This window comes from Ptychodera flava, chromosome 5 (genome assembly GCF_041260155.1).
Source record: "Ptychodera flava strain L36383 chromosome 5, AS_Pfla_20210202, whole genome shotgun sequence".
In the NCBI taxonomy this organism is placed as follows: Eukaryota; Metazoa; Hemichordata; class Enteropneusta; family Ptychoderidae; genus Ptychodera; species Ptychodera flava.
In genome coordinates this window covers 36,333,989-36,356,179 of record NC_091932.1, presented here as the reverse complement: position 1 = coordinate 36,356,179, position 22,191 = coordinate 36,333,989, and the positions used below count along the sequence as shown (strand labels likewise).

General features: G+C 37.5%; 1 protein-coding gene across 1 annotated transcript; it reads left to right on the top strand.

Moving 5' to 3' along the window:
• Positions 1-96: 96 nt before the first annotated feature.
• Positions 97-22,077, top strand: LOC139133688 (very low-density lipoprotein receptor-like). Its single transcript, XM_070700447.1, has 5 exons — positions 97-142; positions 868-1,113; positions 1,561-1,695; positions 21,508-21,753; positions 22,052-22,077. The coding sequence occupies exons 1-5, from the start codon at positions 109-111 to the stop codon at positions 22,075-22,077; spliced, it is 687 nt and encodes a 228-aa protein (XP_070556548.1). The 5' UTR covers positions 97-108.
• Positions 22,078-22,191: the final 114 nt, after the last annotated feature.

Sequence of the window (22,191 nt, the reverse complement as noted above, 5' to 3'; positions counted from 1 at the left end):
TGCCGATCAAAAGAATAATATTACCTATTGGTCTGGTATTTTTGATTCATACAGATGTGTACCATGGGGGTTAAGACAGGGATTATATTCATCATCACTCTTGTAATTATGGTGTTTGGATGTCTACTTACAGCAGTGTCTGGTAGGTTGGATCTGAAATTGTATTTTTTAAAATGGGGAACTACGTACGTCTTTATATATTTGTTGAAATTTAGAACTCAAATCTTGTAATATTGAAGGTCATGTTTTTTTTTTTCTTGACACAATGCTAACATTTTTATATACAAAGTAGAAGGATCAGCTGGATTCATAGAATGCTTTGTGTATTTGCTTGACAATGGAGCTGTATGTACTAGTTGTTTTAGGGTGCAGGAACCTCATTATTTCCCAGCAATTACACCACATTTTGTTTAAAGTTTTCAAAATAAAAAACTGCTTTGCTAACAATGCGAATAAAAAACATATGCCTACAGGTGTAAATAATACTACCATAGACTATGGTGCATAATGTGTTATTACCTGGCCTTTTTGTATTGAAGTAGGTTTTACTCTAGGCAAGGCTAAGGTTATCATACTTGTCATGAAGGTGTAAATTAGTACAGTTCTCCATTATCAGTTGTTATTATGGTATTTTAATGTCTCCAGTGTATCTTCTCAGCTTTCCTGTTTCTTCATAGCAATTTATTCCGGATGGTAGCTGTGTTTTATAGCTATAAGCAAAACTAGCAAATGATGGTTATCTTTGTTTCATTTTCATTAAAGAATACACCAGTCATTATTGCTATGATATTGTTAAATACACTTGTCAATTTTTTGGTACGTTGTGCTTGTGTCATACTGAGAATGCTCTTTGTAAATTATATTTAGCAGGTTACCAATATGACTGCACAGAGCCTGACATGTTCCATTGTGCTGATGGAAATGGATGTTTCCCCATTGATCATTACTGCGACGATCATGATCACCCAGATTGTGAGGACCGCTCAGATGAACCTGCTAATTGTACTTGTAAAGTAGCAAACATGTTCTTATGTGACGGAGAGTGCAGGACTAAAAACCAGCTATGCAATGGTCAGAGAGATTGTATTGACTATGCAGATGAACGGGATTGCTGTAAGTTTTTCAACCAAACTTGTAAGATTCTTAGCCAAACTTGCTCAGTTGCAAAGTTGTTCATATAGTTGGCATCTTGATCATTGATGTAATATTTCAGAATGCTGTTTTAAATTTGTTTTTAAATACAGAGTTTCCTTACAGAGTGAACACGCATGCATTTTTAAGATGTCCACTGAGTTGGGTCATTCAAAAGGTTACATACTTTGTACATCGTATGATATATATTCAAAACATACATCCATGCAGGTTTTGATTAAAATACAGACCCATATGATACTAAATTTAATTGATATTGATCGATACAGGTCATATTAGCATCAATATATTGTGATCAAAAAGAGAGTCCCTTGTCTTAAACACAAATTTTTCAGTTAATTTAATTGAAGACTGTCTTGAACAAATATAGGTATTCTGTACTTGAGAATGTATTTTTAACTCCTCAAGGTAATGTATTGGAGAAAGAAGAAAAGTTTTCTTGCAAGGATGGAACTGCTTGCATCAAGAAGACTCTTGTATGTGACAACAAAAACAACTGCCGAGATAGATCAGATGAGTCAGAGGAGCTTTGCGGAACAACTGGTATGCATTATAGTCACTTTTTAATTTACTTTTGTACAAGCTTGGCCTTGTCCTTGCGTCCCTCAGTGCGTGCGTTCGTGCGTGCGTCCGTCCGTTCACACAGATATCTCAGAGACGCCTGTAGCGATTTTGTCCAAACTTGGTACAAGGATAGTACCCTACCCCATACAGATCCACGTCGATTTGTTTCACAATGCGATCAAATTTGGCCGTGCTAGAGGACTTTTTAGTTTACACCTCCATAGACTCCCATGTTCAAGGCAGTTCTCCATAGACTTCCATGTATAAGGCCAAGAAAAATAAAAATTTAGTTTCTCATCATATTCATATTGCAAAAACGATGCAGTGACTCAGTTTTTAGTCCCCATGGATGAAGTCCAGGGGGCTTATAGATTGGGTCATGTCCGTCCGTCTGTCCGTCCATCCGTGAGTCCATCTTTTCACGCAGATATCTCAGACATTTTGACAAAATGTCACGTGACCTCGGTGACCTTTGACCTCAAATATACATATTTGTCCGTAACTCAGTAACCACAAGTGCTACAACCTTCGTATATGGTATGATGGGACACCTTATGACGCCACATATTGTACCTCATTAATTATGTGCATATCTAATTTTGAGCGAGCTAGAGGTCTTATTTTTGGTATATAGGGATAACTTAGCAATACAATTGTTTTGACAAAATGTCACGTGACCGCAATGACCTTTCACCTCAAATATACATATTGTCCATAAATCAAGTGCTGCACCCTTTATGTATGGTATTATGGGAGACCTTATGACGCCACATACTGTATGTCATTAATTATGTGCATATCTAATTCTGAGCAAGCCAATAGAGCTGCTGGATGTCTGATTTTTGGTATATAGGGATAACTATAGGATAGAAATTTTTTGACAAAATGTCATGTGACCTCGATGACCTTTTACCTAAAATATACGTTTATGTCAATAAATAAGTAACCACAAGTGCTATGTCCTTTATATTTAGTAGGATGGGAGACCTTATGACAACACACGCTTTACCTCATTAATTATGCACATATCCAATTCTGGGCAAGCGAATAGAGCTAGAGGTCTGATTTTTGGCGTATAGGGATTAATTATTAATACAATTTTTTTTTCCAAAATGTCACGTGACCTCGATGACCTTTGACCTTGATTATACATATATATGCATAACTCAGTAACCACAAGTTCTATACCCTTCAATTTTGATAGGATATTAGACCTTAAGATGTCACATCTTGTACCTCATTTATTATGCACATATGTATTTCTTGGCTGGCCAATACAGCTAGAGGTGTGATCTTTTTCCCGATTTAGAACCTTAACTTAGACATGCCTCATGTGTTTCAAATTGGGGACAACGACATAGACCTATGTGCCCATTGGTCTCAACATATACACTCCAGTGATACTTCTTAATGACCAAATTTCCCTGCCCCATCAAAACTAATACTCCTATTACAAGTGGGGACTATGTCATTGTAATGACTTGTTTAAATGAGGAACCACATACGTTTTTATATATTTGTTGAAATTTAGAACTCAAAAATCTTGCAACATCGAAGGTCATATTTTTTCTCTGACACAATTCAGACAGTTTTCTCTACAAATTAGAAGGATCAGCTGGATCCATGCACATAATGCTTGGTGTATTTGCCTGACAATGGAGATGTATGCAACATTTGTACTAGTTGTTTTAGGGTCCAGGAACCTCACTATTTCCCGGCAATTACACCACATTTTGTTTAAAGTTTTCAAAATAAAAAATGATTCGCTAACAATGCAAGTAAAAATTAAAGCTGCAAGCAGCGGTTGGCGTGGCCCAAGCGGTTGCCATGGTTGGAAGTACTTGCACTGGTGATACAATGTGCAAATTTTGAGCTTCCATGTGTCTCTATGTGTAGAGAAATCTTTTGACTACCCTACCGTAGGGTAGTTGTTGTATGTGAAAATACGTTTATAAGATCACGCATCTCAATTCCCATGTGAAATGTTTTTGAAAAGTATGCTTGACAGAGAGAGGCGAACAAGCATTTTAAGTACAATTGATGTAGACCATCATAGCTCATTCTGGAAATTTACCATGTGTCCTATGTGTTGACAAATCCTTGGACTGGTTTTTAAAAGTGAAAATTACAAGTCAAAGATCATTTTTCTCATTTCCCATTTACATGATTTTGAAAAGTGTGTCATAGACAAATGGGAAATGGCATTACAATAAATTTCCACTGATTGTGTGGTCACTTGTCAGCCATACAGACTGATGTGATGACAAAAAATAAAACGTTTGTCTGTCATCCTCGTGCGCGTCAATTCAGATCCGCCGCCTCAACCTTTTTCTGCTCATGGGGAAATAATTTTAAAAAAAATAAACACAAAAAACTCGGCGATAGTATATGTATAAAAACAGAAGCTTAAAAAATAATTGACACTTATATTCCATTCAGGACTGTACTCATATGTAAGTCTTATATTGCGCTGTCAAAACTGTGCAAATGCTGCGTTTAAGTCAATCAAAGAACTGTTGTTATACACATTAAGCAACACTGCTGTGCATTTATCTCTGCGTGCATTCCTATGATGTTGTCATGTTTAACTCCGTGTTGTTGATTGAAGAATAAAAAAAAATTACAGTAACAAATTCCTGCCTCACCACATCATTTTTTCTGATATGTCTTGGCGAACCAGCATTTTAAGTACAATTGATGTATACCATCATAGCTCACTCTGTAAATTTACCATGTGTCCTATGTGTTGATATATCCTTAAACTAGTTATTATATTATACATGGAAATTTCGTGTCAAAGATCATTTTCCCCATTTCCCATTTACATGACTTTAAAAAGTGTGTGTCATAGACAAATGGGAAATAGTATTACAATAAAAGTCCATTAATTGTGTGGTCACTTGTAAGCCATACAGACTGATGTGATGACAAGAAAAATAAAGTTTTTTCTCATCCTCGCGCGTGTCAATTCAGATCTGCTGCGTCCTATTTTCTGCTCATGAGGAAATACATGAAAAAAACTGCAAAAAATACATCACGATAGTGCATGTATAAAACAGAACCGTACAAATAATTGACACTAACATTCAAATCAGAACTGTATACATAATTCACTCTTATATTACTCTGTGAAAACTATGCAAATGCTGCACTTAAACCGCTGAACTGTTGCTGTACAAAATAATAAAGCAACACTGTTGTACATTTGTCTCTGCGTGCATTCGTATGATGTTGTCATTTTTTCCCGCGTTGTTGATTGAAGAATTAAAAAAGAAACCTGCGTCACCACATAATTTTTGAAATATGTCTAGATAAGAAAGAAACGTTTTATTTTTCTTGGCGTAGTAGTAGTTGTTTTGATGACCTGTACACTATGAATTTCAAAATGTTGGGTAGAACAAAAAGCTGTTCTTCAAAACCTGAAAATTCCAAATATTAAAATGCAAAAGTTACTGGCAATAACAAAGTATGGAGTTGTCACTCAGGAAACAAATGCTAAACATCGTGGTAAAAGTTGAAACTATTGTCTCTTATGTAAGATGACAAGTTTTGCAGTAAGAAGAGTGGGTAGCTGAACAAATCATAACAGCCTTGAGTACGAATCCTCCTTTTTAAGTGTCAAATAATACTAGTCCTGAGCACTGTTTCTGTTGAGTGAAATGCTCCCTTAACTGTAACTTTAAAGGCTATTTAAGTTAGGTGTATGCGATGCTGCTATATTTAATAGTTACAAACCTGTAATCGTTATCAATGCTGTACTGTACATATCGCGCTATATATAGAGAACGGCACGAAACCTGCTTCAGCATACCAGTTTTTCAAACGAATTAGATATCCATTCTCATAGAAGTTCAAAAGTAAAATACTCTTAGACTTGAGAAATGTGTGCATTTTAGACTTTCGATACATTTGCTTTACGCTTGAATTTAGCATGGAGCTTTGGTAGCTCTATGAATTTAACAAGCGATGCTCGGACACTGGCAGCGCACAGCGCATCGATGACACTTGGGTCAGGGGTCATCACCAAAAACGTCAGTGCGTATTCACGGCCAGCTTGAATCATGCCACGGATCGCGAAAATCACGGATCATATATCCAAATGTTCATGTCTAATACGTAAAGAGAACCCTAAAATATAAAACATAATGATTTGATATGGAGAAACATCATTTTGTTTCAAGTTAAATGCTCAAATATTGCGACAAGACTGGCACATTGCACAATATGAATGCGGAAGTACGTCGACTGTACTCGGCGGACGAGCGAGCGCCTTCTCTGAAAATCTGTTTACAATATCACGTCACAATACACTGAAAATTCTTGCGAATTCATCTTTAAGGAAGCCAATTCACACAAGTTCCTAACGTCAGTAAAGATATGTTCTTGTTGGCAGCAAAACACCACCAACATTTTCGCCGTTCAGGAGTGCCTTTCTCGCTCTACGTTGAAAAAAAAGCCGTATGCTTTTGACCATGCCGTTCCTAACTTTGCAAATTCCAGTCGACTTTCCTACTCTGATCATAATCTTTCTTTCCATTTCATAGCTTTACTTGCGCTTAGAACCTGCGTTAGGGGTGGATTCTCTCCGATATTGGTGGAGCTGTCTAAGTCAAAAACGAAAGTTTGCCGTTTTTGCTTAGTTTTACCGTCACTACGATCCTTCAGTGTTGATGACGACACTCAGCAGTAGAGGACGTTGTACTGCACAGTGCACGGAGCAATCTGTAGGTACATTGTGCGAAGTTGTCCAACCCAAAACTTAGTAACATCTTAGTCAAATAGTCATGGTAAACATATGGGTACTTTTGGTTTGTTAGCTATTTCGTTTCAATTTTATTCATTACTGTATGTGTTACAAATACGATCTTCTGACGCATAAGGTCAGGGATGCACAGAGATAAAGTATTACTTCTCAAGTTGAATGCAGGACAGTGCGTGGACAGACAAAGTGATGACGTCATACTGCAATTTTCGATTCGCAAGTTTGGCTAATTTTTGCCTTAATCTTCTCGGCAAATGCTACTTTTTTCTCGCATTTGTGATTTTGCGAGCAGGCAGCGGAAACACTGCCTGCGTCATTGCAAACAAAGGAAGGCCACAACGCACCTTCTTTTCAAGCAGGCGATTTATGTTTGTTTTTCAGATTTCGTCCATTGAAAATCCAACCGCACGCGAACGGCAAACAAAGAATTTATTTTATGGCACCTAATGTAGAGTGTTCGGATAACATACACAAGAAAGTTGTAAATTACTCATGGAGTTGATCGTTGAGACTGAATAGTGACAGTAGTGGTACTTGAAGCAAACGTTTGTAGCATTTTTGTTCTGAACGTTGGTCTCACTTGTCCACATGCTTAAATATTCAAACCTGTAATCGAGGAAGTTCATGTTTACTGAGTGTTCAGGGCTCGAAAATTCTCGCCGCCCGACGCCCGTGACAAGTGAATTTTGAGTCCGGGCAAGTGAAAACAACATTCTCCCAGCCCGACGGACAAGTGAATTTCAATGAGGCCACTGTACGTATGCGCTGCCACTCTCTAGTTCTTTGAGTGTACCGCTTTAGATATGGCCGGCCGATAAAATAGCTCTGTTCTACTTGGTTACAAAATAGCAAAATATTGACGTCTTTGCACGATGTTTTTTTCTTCTGATGAAATCATGTCACGATGCCTCCTCAACAGAAAACTACAGCTTACAATAAAATGTTGTAAGGTGTTGAAACAAATTTACCCTCCTTCCTACAAAGTTGCAATGTATTGAAACACTTTACTCTCCTTTCTACAAAGTTACAAATTCCCTGGTACGTGAAGTAAACATTGTTGCTGTTTGATTCTGCAATCGCGGTCCCTCAGTCCCTCATAGACGGACCGTGCTACAAAACATCATGGAGGAATGATGAATACACTGAGGCTTGGCTTTGCCTCTGTGAGTCCCGCGTATCGGTCGTCCTTTTTAGTCCAAGTTTTATCTACTTTGCTTGAATCAAAATTTGGCCTGCAATTACTCAGTTTGATAGTAAAAACCATTATTTCAAAGGAAACTTTCACAAACAGAGTCAGAATACAAGGGAAAAGGAGAAAAAAATTGAGGTTTTCTGAAAGGTCAAATCTGGGTCATCTTATGTGATGTCATCAAATGAAGACCCTTTAAGTACACAATTATGGTTCAAAAGAAACCACCTGGGGAGGTCCAATAGGTACAATCTCATGATAAAAGGTAATTTCTTGGTGCTTTCCAATTTAATGGCATTTAGCTTGACTGTCAGTTTAAATTAAATTTTATTAACAGTTATGGCAAAGGGAAATTGTCAACAGTAGTTGCAGTAAGCATATCCATTTCAAATCATCACATTAATATTTCTGCAGAGTCCTCCAGTTTAATGATGTAATAGTGAACATCACTAGACATTTCTTGATGATATCGAAATATCAAATGAAAATGTTCCTGGGCTACAATGTTATCATTATCATTAAAACTATTATTACTCTTTAAAACATTGGGAAATGAATTGAACAATATCATTGTGTCTTGTTTTAAAGGATTTTGACCTGACCCTTTTTGTCTCAAGAAAAATACTTATGCTGAAGATGCTATTGAGCCTGCTTGATCACAACTATGACACAACACCACAATACTTGTATACACTGTCACTATGCTACCGAATGCTTTCTTCTGCATGGAAAATTTGTATATGTGTGGCTAACAAAATTTACATCATGACTTAAAGAGTGCATAAATGTGCCACATAAGGTAGTAGAGCATGTAGTGTATATGTATGATAAGTTGTCATACTGTGAACACTAACTCAATGCTGCAGAAGTATTCTGTATCTGTGGTAATACACTTCACATTGCTACCTATTTTAGAATTGCTACCTAATTATTTCTTGTGGCAAAAGTTTACCATCAGAAATGAAAAAGTATTTTGATCCCTTCAATGTCATAAAAAACACAGATAATTAATGTAATAAAAACTAAACAAATATTTCTTTAATGTAAAAACTATCATGAACAACATACAAAACATCTTGATTTGTAAAATTAGGAACTCCTGAATGCTGAGAAAGCTGTTGCTACACTTGAGATCATAAACTGTTTAAAAGTTGCTCAAAATGGCTACAAGATTTTTTATTTGGCTAAAGAGTTGGCTAATCATTTTGGTGACTTATGGGAACCCTGCAGTTTATGCACATACCACGTGGTAGCAGTAAACTAAATGATACTGAAAGTTTCATGTGGGCATAATTTGACACAACACCGCTGGCCCATTATATACTTACCCTTAGTGCACCTACCTGACTTGCCTATTAAAACCAGGTACCAGGTCATGATGACACACAATGACAATGTACCGGTGTTGTTTTATTGAAATGCATTACATGTCCCCCAAAAATTTAATTGGTCACCCATTAAGACCTACTATGGGTCACTGTGTCCCCATGCTAACAAAAGCTGGCTGAAACACTGTGTATGTGTACGTTACATAAGATATTATTTTTGATACACAGAATAAGGACACAAATTTATCAGTAAGTTACAGCTATTGTTTCTTTACAATGACATTAATAAAACCATACATATTTACTCTTAAAATCATCTGAAATTCAGGGCAAGTGAATTTTTCTTCCGGACAAGTGAAATTGAAAATTCACTTGCCCTATGGCAAGTGAGTTTTAAAAAAAATTTTCGAGCCCTGGTGTGGCCACTATAATAAGCTGTGCAAACAAACATTCTGAACAGCTACACTAACAACTGATATGGTTGCACCTATTTAGACCTAGAACAATGGCAAGAGCGTCCAGGTCTGATTAACCATTTTACCTGCAGGCTGTGAGTGACGATTTTGCAGTTCGCCGGCATTGACTCGATAGCCTGTGATTTCAGCAATGAGTGACGCAATACATTTTTCTACAGTTATTTTACTTCTCACTTTCCGATTTCAAAATGTTTATGACAAACAGCCTATGTTTATCCAATGAAATACCCTTACTTCATAATATTGACATTTTAGTTTCAATAATAGGGACTTAACGTCTATCTCAACGTCACCACGAACTTCATTACACAAGGTGTTGTTTTAATCGATGTGTATCAGCAATTTTGATGTGGTCTTGTTTACATTTTTAATCAGCTACATGCTCTCAGTTACACAACACACCAGGGCCACTCCATGCATGTCAGATAGAGAAACATAAAAAAATCACCACACCTTGCAATGTCATGTATCTTTCTTTTTTATTCGTGATGAACAAGTGAGCGTGCATTCAGACACCTACATACAAAATTACCCGAATAGCTTCATTTATGATCCTTGACACTCACATAACAGCTGTGCGTAGACCCCAGTAATTGTGCCCTGGCAGGACCTTGTCCCGCTCTTATTCAGTCAATCACAGCAGTCGGCCACCCCTAAAGTTAGTGGCACACTCTTCTAAGTACTTCCGTGGCAGTATACATACTTGACAACGTCATCATGGCGTACAAAAATCTGGGCGCTGAAGTTACTATACACAAGGGCCGAGATTAGGGTTCGTGCGACTGCCAGCTGAATTTGACAGCAGGTATTGCAGTCTGTTGTTCCATCTTTGACTTTCAAGTGTACAATATAACATACATCACTGATCGATCTTCTGACTGACGAGGTTTTAAACTGCAGCCTTATGAACATTGGGGCGACTTAACCGATCCAAATACCTTTCGCAAACTTTAAAGTGCTGGCACTAAGAAAGATATGAAGTAACATTTCAGTTAAATCTGTGTGTTGGTTTTGAGAAGAAAATTTTTAAGGATTAAATTGTGATTTTCGCTATATCCAATTCAGCGAACAAACCTCCTGACTGACCCAAACGCCTTTCAGAAATTCGAAAGAACTACCACTAGGGATTATGAGTGTAAAATTTTAGGTCAATCTGTGTATTGGTTCTGGAGGAAAATAATTAAATTACGAGTTTTGCAAAATCAAATATGGCGGCAAACCATGTGACCTATCCAAATGCCTTTCACAAACCTGAAAGAGATATTACTATAGATGATACATGTAAAATTTCAGTCGACTCGGTGTGTTGGTTCTAGAGAAGAAGATTTTTAAGATGAAATTACGATTTTCGCAAAATCCAATATGGCAACCAAACCATGTGACCGATCAAAGCGCCTTTCACAAACTTGGTAGAGATCACACTAAAGATGATATTTGTGAAATTTTAGTTCTATCAGTGTATTGGTTGAGGAGGAGAAGATTTTTAAAGATGAAATTGCGATTTTCACAAAATTCAATATGGCGGCCAAACCACATGACTGATCAAAATGCCTGTCGCAAACGTGAAAGATATTGCACTCAAGATGATACTGGTGAAATTTCAATTCAATCAGTGTGTTGGTTCTATAGGAGATGATTTTTAAAGATTAAATGAGTATTTTAGAAAATCCAATATGGCGGCCAAGGTCACGTGACCGCATGTGATTTTATTTGCAAATTCTAAAGACCTTAGGTCATGCTTGCTATACAAAAAATTTCAAATCAACTAGACCCCTAGGTCTTCTGGAGAAGCCGTTTTTAGGTTTTTGGAAAATCCAATATGGCCGCCAGGTCACGTGACCAATCAAAATTTCAAGGGTCAGGTGCACGAGTACTAATTAACATCTATTAGCCCTGCAAATTTGAGAAGTTTTCGTTCAGCCGTTTAAGAAATCTAGGTCGACAAAGAATCGGCAGAAGAAGAAGAAGAATTAAAGCTGCAAGCAGCGTTGGCGGGGCCCAAGCGGATCACATGGTTGAAAGATCTTGCACTAATGATATAATGTGCAAAATTCGATCTTGGAAAAGTATGATTTGAACATCATCTTATAGTTACTGTACGTGTCAGTGGGAATTGCATGTTTTACGTAAAATCCAATATGGCGGCCAAATATGAAGGGTGTAGCACTTGTGGTTACTGAGTTATGGACATATACTCATATTTAAGGGCAAAGGTCATCGAGGTCACGTGACATTTTGTCAAAAAAATTGTAATGCTAAGTTATCCCTATATACCAAAAATCAGACCTCTAGCTTTATTGGCTGGCTCAGAATTAGATATGCGCATAATTAATGAGGTACAGGATGTGGTGTCATAAGGTCTCCCTTCATACCAAATATGAAGGATGTAGCACTTGTGGTTACTGAGTTATTGACATATACGTATATTCAAGGTCAAAGGTCATCGAGGTCACGTGACATTTTGTCAAAAAAATTGTATTGCTAAGTTATCCTATATACCAAAAATCAGACCTCTAGCTCTATTGGCTGGCTCAGAATTAGATATGCGCATAATTAATGAGGTACAGGATGTGGTGTCATAAGGTCTCCCATCATACCAAATATGAAGGGTGTAGCACTTGTGGTTACTGAGTTATGGACATATACGTATATTCAAGGTCAAAGGTCATGAAGGTCACGTGACATTTTGTCAAAAAAATTGTAATGCTAAGTTATGCCTATATACCAAAAATCAGACCTCTAGCTCTATTGGCTGGCTCAGAATTAGATATGCGCATAATTAATGAGGTACAGGATGTGGTGTCATAAGGTCTCCCATCATACCAAATATGAAGGCTGTAGCACTTGTGGTTACTGAGTTATGGACATATACGTATATTTACAAAGGTACATATACGTATTCAAGTTCAAAGGTCATCGAGGTGAGTGATATTTTGTCAAAATATGAAGTGCCTATTGCCTAAGTTATCCCTATATACCAAAAATAAGACCTCTAGCTCTATTGGCTGGCTCAGAATTAGATATGCGCATAATTAATGAGGTACAGGATGTGGTGTCATAAGGTCTCCCATCATACCAAATATGAAGGGTGTAGCACTTGTGGTTACTTAGTTATGAACATATACGTATATTGAAGGTCAAAGGTCATGAAGGTCACGTGACATTTTGTCAAAAAAATTGTATTGCTAAGTTATCCCTATATACCAAAAATCAGACCTTTAGCTCTATTGGCTGGCTCAGAATTAGATATGCGCATAATTAATGAGGTACAGGATGTGGTGTCATAAGGTCTCCCATCATACCAAATATGAAGGGTGTAGCACTTGTGGTTATTGAGTTATGGACATATACTTATATTTAAGGTCAAAGGTCATCGAGGTCACATTACATTTTGTCAAAAAAATTGTAATGCTAAGTTATCCCTATATGCCAAAAATCAGACCTCTAGCTCTATTGGCTGGCTCAGAATTAGATATGCGCATAATTAATGAGGAACAGGATGTTGTGTCATAAGGTCTCCCATCATACCAAATATGAAGGGTGTAGCACTTGTGGTTACTGAGTTATGGACATATACGTATATTCAAGGTCAAAGGTCATCGAGGTCACGTGATATTTTGTCAAAAAAATTGTAATGCTAAGTTATCCCTATATACCAAAAATCAGACCTCTAGCTCTATTGGCTGGCTCAGAATTAGATATGCGCATAATTAATGAGGTACAGGATGTGGTGTCATAAGGTCTCCCATCATACCAAATATGAAGGGTGTAGCACTTGTGGTTACTGAGTTATGGACATATACGTATATTCAAGGTCAAAGGTCATCTGAGTCATGTCACATTTTGCTAAAAAAATTGTTTCCCATACCTATCCCCATATACCAAAAATCAGACCTCTAGCTGTGTTGGCTTGCCCAAAATTAGATATGTGCATATTTAATGAAGTGTATGATGTGTCATCATAAGGTGTCCCATCATGCCGACAATGAATGATGTCGCTCTTGTGGTTACTGAGTAACGGTCATATATGTATGTTTGAGGTCAAAGGTCATGGAAGCCATGTGACATTTTATTAAAAAAATTGTTTTCCATGGTTATCCCTATATACCAAAAATCAGACCTCTGGCTTTATTGGATTGCCCAGAATTAGATATGACTCTTACATAGGCCAGAATAAGCCATTGATATAGCTTAGCTGCAGAGGTATAGGGGAGGTCAAAGGTCATTGAAAAATCAGAGAAATAATACTTTAAAAATCTTCTTCTCAAAAACCGCCAAGTCAATTTCCTTGAAATTTCATATATAGCATCTAGGTAGTATTGCCTATCAAGTTTGCGAAAAGATTTTGGATCGGTCAAATTTTATGGAAATGGGACAGAAAAAAACATTTTCATTTCAAAATTGTAGCCAGGTCACATGACTAATTAAAAATACAAGGGTCAGGTGCACGAGTACTACCCATCACCTGTTACCCCTGCAAGTTTGAGAAGTTTCCGTTCCGCCGTTTCAGAGATCTAGGTGGACAAAGAAACGGCAGAAGAGGAAGAGGAAGAATTAAAGCTGCAAGCAGCGTTGGCGGGGCCCAAGCGGTTAACATGGTTGAAAAATCTTGCACTAATGATATTATGTGCAAAATTCGAGCTTGAAAAAGTAGGATTTTGAACATCATCTAATAGTTACTGTACGTTTCACTTGGAATTTAATATTTTACGGAAAATCCAATATGGCAGCCAAACCACGTGACCGATCCAAACGCCTTTCACTTTTGCAAACTTGAAAGAGATCACACTTAAGATGTTACACATAAAATTTCAGCTCAATCAGTGTGTTTGTTGTGGAGAAGAAATTTTTATAGATTAAATCATGATTTTCCTAAAATCCAATATGGCGGCCAAACCACGTGACCGATCAAGATGCCTTTCGCAAACTTGAAAGAGATCCACATAAGATGTTACATGTGAAATTTCAGTTGAATCGGTGTGTTGGTTCTGGAGAAGAAGATTTTTAAGATTAAATCACGATTTTCGCAAAATCCAATATGGCGGCCATTCCACGTGACCGATCAAGATGCCTTTCGCAAACTTGAAAGAGATCACACTTAAGATGTTATACATAAAATTTCAGCTCAATCGGTGGGTTGGTTGTGGAGAAGGAAATTTTTAAAGAGTAAATCATGATTTTCCTAAAATCCAATATGGCGGCCAAACCACGTGACCGATCAAGATGCCTTTCGCAAACTTGAAAGAGATCACACTTAAGATGTTAGATGTCAAATTTCAGTCGAATCGGTATGTTGATTCTGGAGAAGAAGATTTTTAAAGATTAAATCACGATTTTCGCAAAATCCAATATGGCGGCCAAACTACGTGACCGATCCAAACGCCTTTCGCAAACTTGAAAGAGATCACACTTAAGATGTTACACATAAAATTTCAGCTCAATCGGTGCGTTGGTTAGGGAGAAGAAAATTTTTAAAGATTAAATCATGATTTTCTAAAATCCAATATGGTGGCCAAACCACATGACCGATCAAAAACGCCTTTCGCAAACTTGAAAGAGATCACACTTAAGATGTTACATGTCAAATTTCAGTCGAAGTGGCGTATTGGGTCTGGAGAAGAAGATTTTTAAAGATTGAATCATGATTTTAGCAAAATCCAATATGGCCGCCAGGTCACGTGACCGATTAAAACGCCTTTCGCAAACTTGAAAGATATCACACTTAAGATGTAACATGTGAAATTTCAGTCGAATCAGTGTGTTGGTTCTGGAGAAGAAGATTTTTAAAGATTAAATCATGATTTTCGCAAAAATCCAATATGGCGGCCAGACCACGTGACCGATCAAAACGCCTTTCGCAAACTTGAAAGAGATCACACTTAAGATGTTACATGTCAAATTTCAGTCAAATCGGTGTATTGGTTCTGGAGAAGAAGATTTTTGAAGATTTAATATGATTTTCTCAAAATCCAATATGGCGGCCAAACCACATGACCGATCCAAACGCCTTTCGCAAACTTAAAAGAAATCACACTTAAGATGTTACATATCAAATTTCAGTAGAATCAGTGTGTTGGTTCTGCAGAAGAAGATTTTTAAAGATTAAATCATGATTTTCGCAAAATCCAATATGGCGGCAAAACCACGTGACCGATCAAAACGCCTTTCGCAAACTTGAAAGACATCACACTTAAGATGTTACATGTCAAATTTTAGTCGAATCGGTGTTTTGGTTCTGGAGAAGAAGATTTTTAAAGATTAAATTGGTATTTTCAAAAATCCAATATGGCGGCCAAGGTCACGTGACCGCATGCGATTTTATTGGCAAATTTTTAAGACCTTAGGCCATGCTTGCTATACAAAAAATTTCAAATCGACTAGACCCCTAGGTATTCTGGAGAAGTCATTTTTAGATTTTTGGAAAATCCAATATGGCCGCCAGGTCACGTGACCAATCGAAATTTGTATACCACAGGTGCACGTGATCTCATAGGTACCTATTAGCCCTCCAAGTTTCAGAAGTTTGCGGTAAGCGGTGTTTGAGTTCTAGGTCGACAAAAAAAGAGCGGAAGAAGAAGAAGTAGAAGAAGAAAGTTGAATTCCTACGAAACCAATAGGGGCCCAGCCGGTCGGCTTGGGCCCCTAATTAAAGCTGCAAGCAGCGTTGGCGGGGCCCAAGCGGATAACATGGTTGAAAGATCTTGCACTAATGATGTTATGTGCAAAATTCGATCTTGGAAAAGTATGATTTTAAACATCATCTCATAGTTACTGTACGTGTCAGTGGGAATTGCATGTTTTACGTAAAATCCAATTTGGCGGCCAAATATGAAGGATGTAGCACTTGTGGTTACTGAGTTATGGACATATACTCATATTTAAGGGCAAAGGTCATCGAGGTCACGTGACATTTTGTCAAAAAAATTGTAATGCTAAGTTATCCCTATATACCAAAAATCAGACCTCTAGCTCTATTGGCTGGCTCAGAATTAGATATGCGCATAATTAATGAGGTACAGGATGTGGTGTCATAAGGTCTCCCATCATACCAAATATGAAGGCTGTAGCACTTGTGGTTACTGAGTTATTGACATATACGTATATTCAAGGTCAAAGGTCATCGAGGTCACGTGACATTTTGTCAAAAAAATTGTATTGCTAAGTTATCCCTATATACCAAAAATCAGACCTCTAGCTCTTTTTGCTGGCTCAGAATTAGATATGCGCATAATTAATGAGGTACAGGATGCGGTGTCATAAGGTCTCCCATCCTACCAAATATGAAGGGTGTAGCACTTGTGGTTACTGAGTTATGGACATATACGTATATTCAAGGTCAAAGGTCATCGAGGTCACGTGATATTTTGTCAAAAAAATTGTATTGCTAAGTTATCCCTATATACCAAAATAAGACCTCTAGCTCTATTGGCTGGCTCAGAATTAGATATGCGCATAATTAATGAGGTACAGGATGTGGTGTCATAAGGTCTCCCATCCTACCAAATATGAAGGGTGTAGCACTTGTGGTTACTGAGTTATGGACATATACGTATATTCAAGGTCAAAGGTCATCGAGGTCACGTGATATTTTGTCAAAAAAATTGTAATGCTAAGTTATGCCTATATACCAAAATCAGACCTCTAGCTCTATTGGCTGGCTGAGAATTAGATATGCGCATAATTAATGAGGTACAGGATGTGGTGTCATAAGGTCTCCCATCATACCAAATATGAAGGCTGTAGCACTTGTGGTTACTGAGTTATTGACATATACGTATATTCAAGGTCAAAGGTCATCGAGGTCACGTGACATTTTGTCAAAAAAATTGTATTGCTAAGTTATCCCTATATACCAAAAATCAGACCTCTAGCTCTTTTTGCTGGCTCAGAATTAGATATGCGCATAATTAATGAGGTACAGGATGTGGTGTCATAAGGTCTCCCATCCTACCAAATATGAAGGGTGTAGCACTTGTGGTTACTGAGTTATGGACATATACGTATATTCAAGGTCAAAGGTCATCGAGGTCACGTGATATTTTGTCAAAAAAATTGTATTGCTAAGTTATCCCTATATACCAAAAATAAGACCTCTAGCTCTATTGGCTGGCTCAGAATTAGATATGCGCATAATTAATGAGGTACAGGATGTGGTGTCATAAGGTCTCCCATCCTACCAAATATGAAGGGTGTAGCACTTGTGGTTACTGAGTTATGGACATATACGTATATTCAAGGTCAAAGGTCATCGAGGTCACGTTATATTTTGTCAAAAAAATTGTAATGCTAAGTTATGCCTATATACCAAAAATCAGACCTCTAGCTCTATTGGCTGGCTGAGAATTAGATATGCGCATAATTAATGAGGTACAGGATGTGGTGTCATAAGGTCTCCCATCATACCAAATATGAAGGCTGTAGCACTTGTGGTTACTGAGTTATGGACATATACGTATATTCAAGGTCAAAGGTCATCGAGGTCACGTGATATTTTGTCAAAAAAATTGTATTGCTAAGTTATCCCTATATACCAAAAATCAGACCTCTAGCTCTATTGGCTGGCTCAGAATTAGATATGCACATAATTAATGAGGTACAGGATGTGGTGTCATAAGGTCTCCCATCATACCAAATATGAAGGGTGTAGCACTTGTGGTTACTGAGTTATGGACATATACGTATATTCAAGGTCAAAGGTCATCGAGGTCACGTGATATTTTGTCAAAAAAATTTTATTGCTAAGTTATGCCTATATACCAAAAATCAGACCTCTAGCTCTATTGGCTTGCCCAGAATTAGATATGTGCATATTTAATGAGGTACCGGATATGGCACCATAAGGTCTCCCATCCTACCAAATATGAAGGATGTAGCACTTGTGGTTCGTAAGTTATGGATGTATATGTATATTTGAGGTCAAAGGTCATCGAAGTCATGTGACATTTTGTTAAAAAAATTGTTTTTCGTAGTTATCCCTATATACCAAAAATCTGACCTCTCGCTCTATTAGATTGCCCAGAATTAGATATGACTCTTACATAGGCCGGAATAAGCCATTTGTATAGCTTAGCTGCAGAGGTATAGGGGAGGTCAAAGGTCATTGAAAAATCAGAAAAATAATACTTTAAAAATTTTCTTCTCAAAAACTGCCAGTTCAATTTCCTTGAAATTTATTGTATAGCATCTAGTAGTATGGCCTATAAAGTTTGCGAAAAGATTTTGGTGTTAGTTCTGGAGAAGAAGTTTTTGAATGATTAAATTGCGATTTTTAGAAAATCCAATAAGGTGGCCAAATCATGTGACCGATCCAAATGTCTTTCGCAAACTTAAAGAGATCACTCTAAGGATGATATGAGTAAAATTTCAGTTAAATCGGTGTGTTTGTTCTGGAGAAGAAGATTTTTATGATTAAATTGCGATTTTCGTAAAATCCAAGATGGCGGCCAAATCACGTGACCGATCCAAACGTCTTTCGCAAACTTGAAAGAGATCACTCTAAGGATGACATGAGTAAAATTTCAGTTAAATCGGTGTGTTTGTTCTGGAGAAGAAGATTTTTAATGATTAAATTGCGATTTTCTAAAATCCAAGATGGCGGCCAAATCACGTGACCGATCCAAACGTCTTTCGCAAACTTGAAAGAGATCACCCTAAGGACGATATGAGTAAAATTTCAGTTAAATCGGCGTTTTGTTTTGGAGAAGAAGATTTTTAATGATTAAATTGCGATTTTCGTAAAATCCAAGATGGCGGCCAAATCACGTGACCGATCAAAACGTCTTTCACAAACTTGAAAGAGATCACTCTAAGGATGACATGAGTAAAATTTCAGTTAAATCGGTGTGTTTGTTCTGGAGAAGAAGATTTTTAATGATTAAATTGCGATTTTCGTAAAATCCAAGATGGCGGCCAAATCACGTGACCGATCCAAACGTCTTTCGCAAACTTAAAAGAGATCACTCTAAGGATGACATGAGTAAAATTTCAGCTAAATCTGTATGTTGGTTCTGGAGAAGAAGATTTTTAAAATTAAATCGGTATTTTTCGAAAATTCAAGATGGCCGCCAGGTCGCGCGACTATTGAAAATTTCTATACCCAGGTGCACGAGATCTCATAGGTACCTATTAGCCCTGCAAGTTTTAGAAGTTTGCGGTAAGCGGTGTTTGAGTTCTAGGTCGACAAAAAAAGAGCGGAAGAAGAAGAAGAAGAAGTAGAAGATTAAAGCTGCAAGCAGCGTTGGCGGGGCCCAAGCGGTTAATCATGTGACCGATCCAAATGTCTTTTATAAACTTGAAAGACATAAGCCTAAGGATGACCTGAGTAACATTTCAACTGAACTGGTGTTTTACTTCTCAAGAAGAAGCTTTTTAAAGAGTAAATTGGTATTTTTCGAAAATCCAATATGGCGGCCAAATCACGTGACCGATCAAAATGCCTTTCGCAAACTTGAAAGAGATCACACTTAAGATGTTACTTGTCAAATTTCAGTCCAATCGGTGCATTGGTTCTGGAGAAGAAGATTTTTAAAGATTAAATCACGATTTTCGCAAAATCCAATATGGCGGCCAAACCACGTGACCGATCAAAACGCCTTTCGCAAACTTGAAAGAGATCACACTTAAGATGTAACATGTAAAATTTCAGTTGGAGTAGGTGTGTTGGTTCTGGAGAAGAAGATTTTTAAAGATTAAATCACGATTTTCGCAAAAATCCAATATGGCGGCCAGACCACGTGACGATCAAAACGCCCTTTGCAAACTTGAAAGAGATCACACTTAAGATGTTACATGTCTAATTTCAGTGGAATCGGTGTGTTGGTTCTGGAGAAGAAGATTTTTAAAGATTAAATCACGATTTTCGCAAAATCCAATATGGCGGCCAAACCACGTGACCGATCAAAACGCCTTTCGCAAACTTGAAAGAGATCACACTTAAGATGTCACATGTAAATTTTCAGTTGAATCGGTGTGTTGGTTCTCGAGAAGAAGATTTTTAAAGATTAAATCACGATTTTCTTAAAATCCAATATGGCGGCCAAGGTCACGTGACCGCACGCGATTTTATTCGCCAATTTTTAAGACCTTAGGTCATGTTTGCTATGTAAAAAATTTCAAACTGACTAGACCCCTAGGTCAGCAGAAAAAGGCATTTTAGGTTTTTCGAAAATCCAATATGGCCGCCAGGTCACGAGATCAATCACAATTTTAAGGATAACATGCACTAGTACCCATTAGTACCTATTAGCCCTGTAAGTTTGAGAACTTAACGTTAAGCGGTTCCTGAGATCAAGAGGGGCAAAAAAGCGGCGGAAGAAGAGGAAGAAGAAGAAGCGGAAGAAGAAGAAGAATATTGAACTCCTACGAAACCAATAGGGGCCCAGCCGGTAGGCTTGGGCCCCTAAAGAAGAAGAAGAAGAAGAAGAAAGTTGAACTCCTATAAAACCAATAGGGGCCCAGCCGGTCGGCTTGGGCCCCTAAATAGTAGAACTCGAGCAATAACAATAGGGGCCCAGCCGGTCGGCTTGGGCCCCTAAAAAGGGGAAGAAGAGGAAGAAGAGGAAGTAGTAGAACTTGAGCAATAACAATAGGGTCCCAGCCGGTCGGCTTGGGCCCCTAAACATATGCCTACAGGTGTAAATAATACTACCATAGACTGTGGTGCATAATGTGTTATTACCTGGCCTGGCCTTTTTGCATTTAAATACATGTAGGTTTTACTCTATGCAAGGCTAAGGTTATCATACTTGTCATGAAGGTGTAAATTAGTACAGTTCTCCATTATCAGTTGTTATTATGGTATTTTAATGTCTCCAGTGTATCTTCTCAGCTTTCCTGTTTCTTCATAGCAATTTATTCCGGATGGTAGCTGTGTTTTATAGCTATAAGCAAAACTAGCAAATGATGGTTATCTTTGTTTCATTTTCATTAAAGAATACACCAGTCATTATTGCTATGATATTGTTAAATACACTTGTCAATTTTTTGGTACGTTGTGCTTGTGTCATACTGAGAATGCTCTTTGTAAATTATATTTAGCAGGTTACCAATATGACTGCACAGAGCCTGACATGTTCCATTGTGCTGATGGAAATGGATGTTTCCCCATTGATCATTACTGCGACGATCATGATCACCCAGATTGTGAGGACCGCTCAGATGAACCTGCTAATTGTACTTGTAAAGTAGCAAACATGTTCTTATGTGACGGAGAGTGCAGGACTAAAAACCAGCTATGCAATGGTCAGAGAGATTGTATTGACTATGCAGATGAACGGGATTGCTGTAAGTTTTTCAACCAAACTTGTAAGATTCTTAGCCAAACTTGCTCAGTTGCAAAGTTGTTCATATAGTTGGCATCTTGATCATTGATGTAATATTTCAGAATGCTGTTTTAAATTTGTTTTTAAATAAAGAGTTTCCTTACAGAGTGAACACGTATGCATTTTTAAGATGTCCACTGAGTTGGGTCATTCGAAAGGTTACATACTTTGTACATCGTATGATATATATTCAAAACGTACATCCAGGTTTTGATTAAAATACAGACCCATATGATACTAAATTTGATTGATATTGACAGGTCATATTAGTATCAATATATTGTGATCAAAAAGAGAGTCCCTTGTCTTAAACACAATTTTTTCAGTTATTTTAACTGAAGACAAATGACTGTCATGAACAAATATAGGTATTCTGTACTTGAGAATGTATTTTTAACTC

Coding starts and splice junctions, on each gene's coding strand:
- LOC139133688 (XM_070700447.1), top strand. CDS start 109: ATGGTGTTTGGATGTCTACTTACAGCAGTGTCTG. Junction 1,696..21,507: donor GGAGCTTTGCGGAACAACTG/GTATGCATTATA, acceptor AATTATATTTAG/CAGGTTACCAATATGACTGC. Junction 21,754..22,051: donor TGCAGATGAACGGGATTGCT/GTAAGTTTTTCA, acceptor TGATATTGACAG/GTCATATTAGTATCAATATA.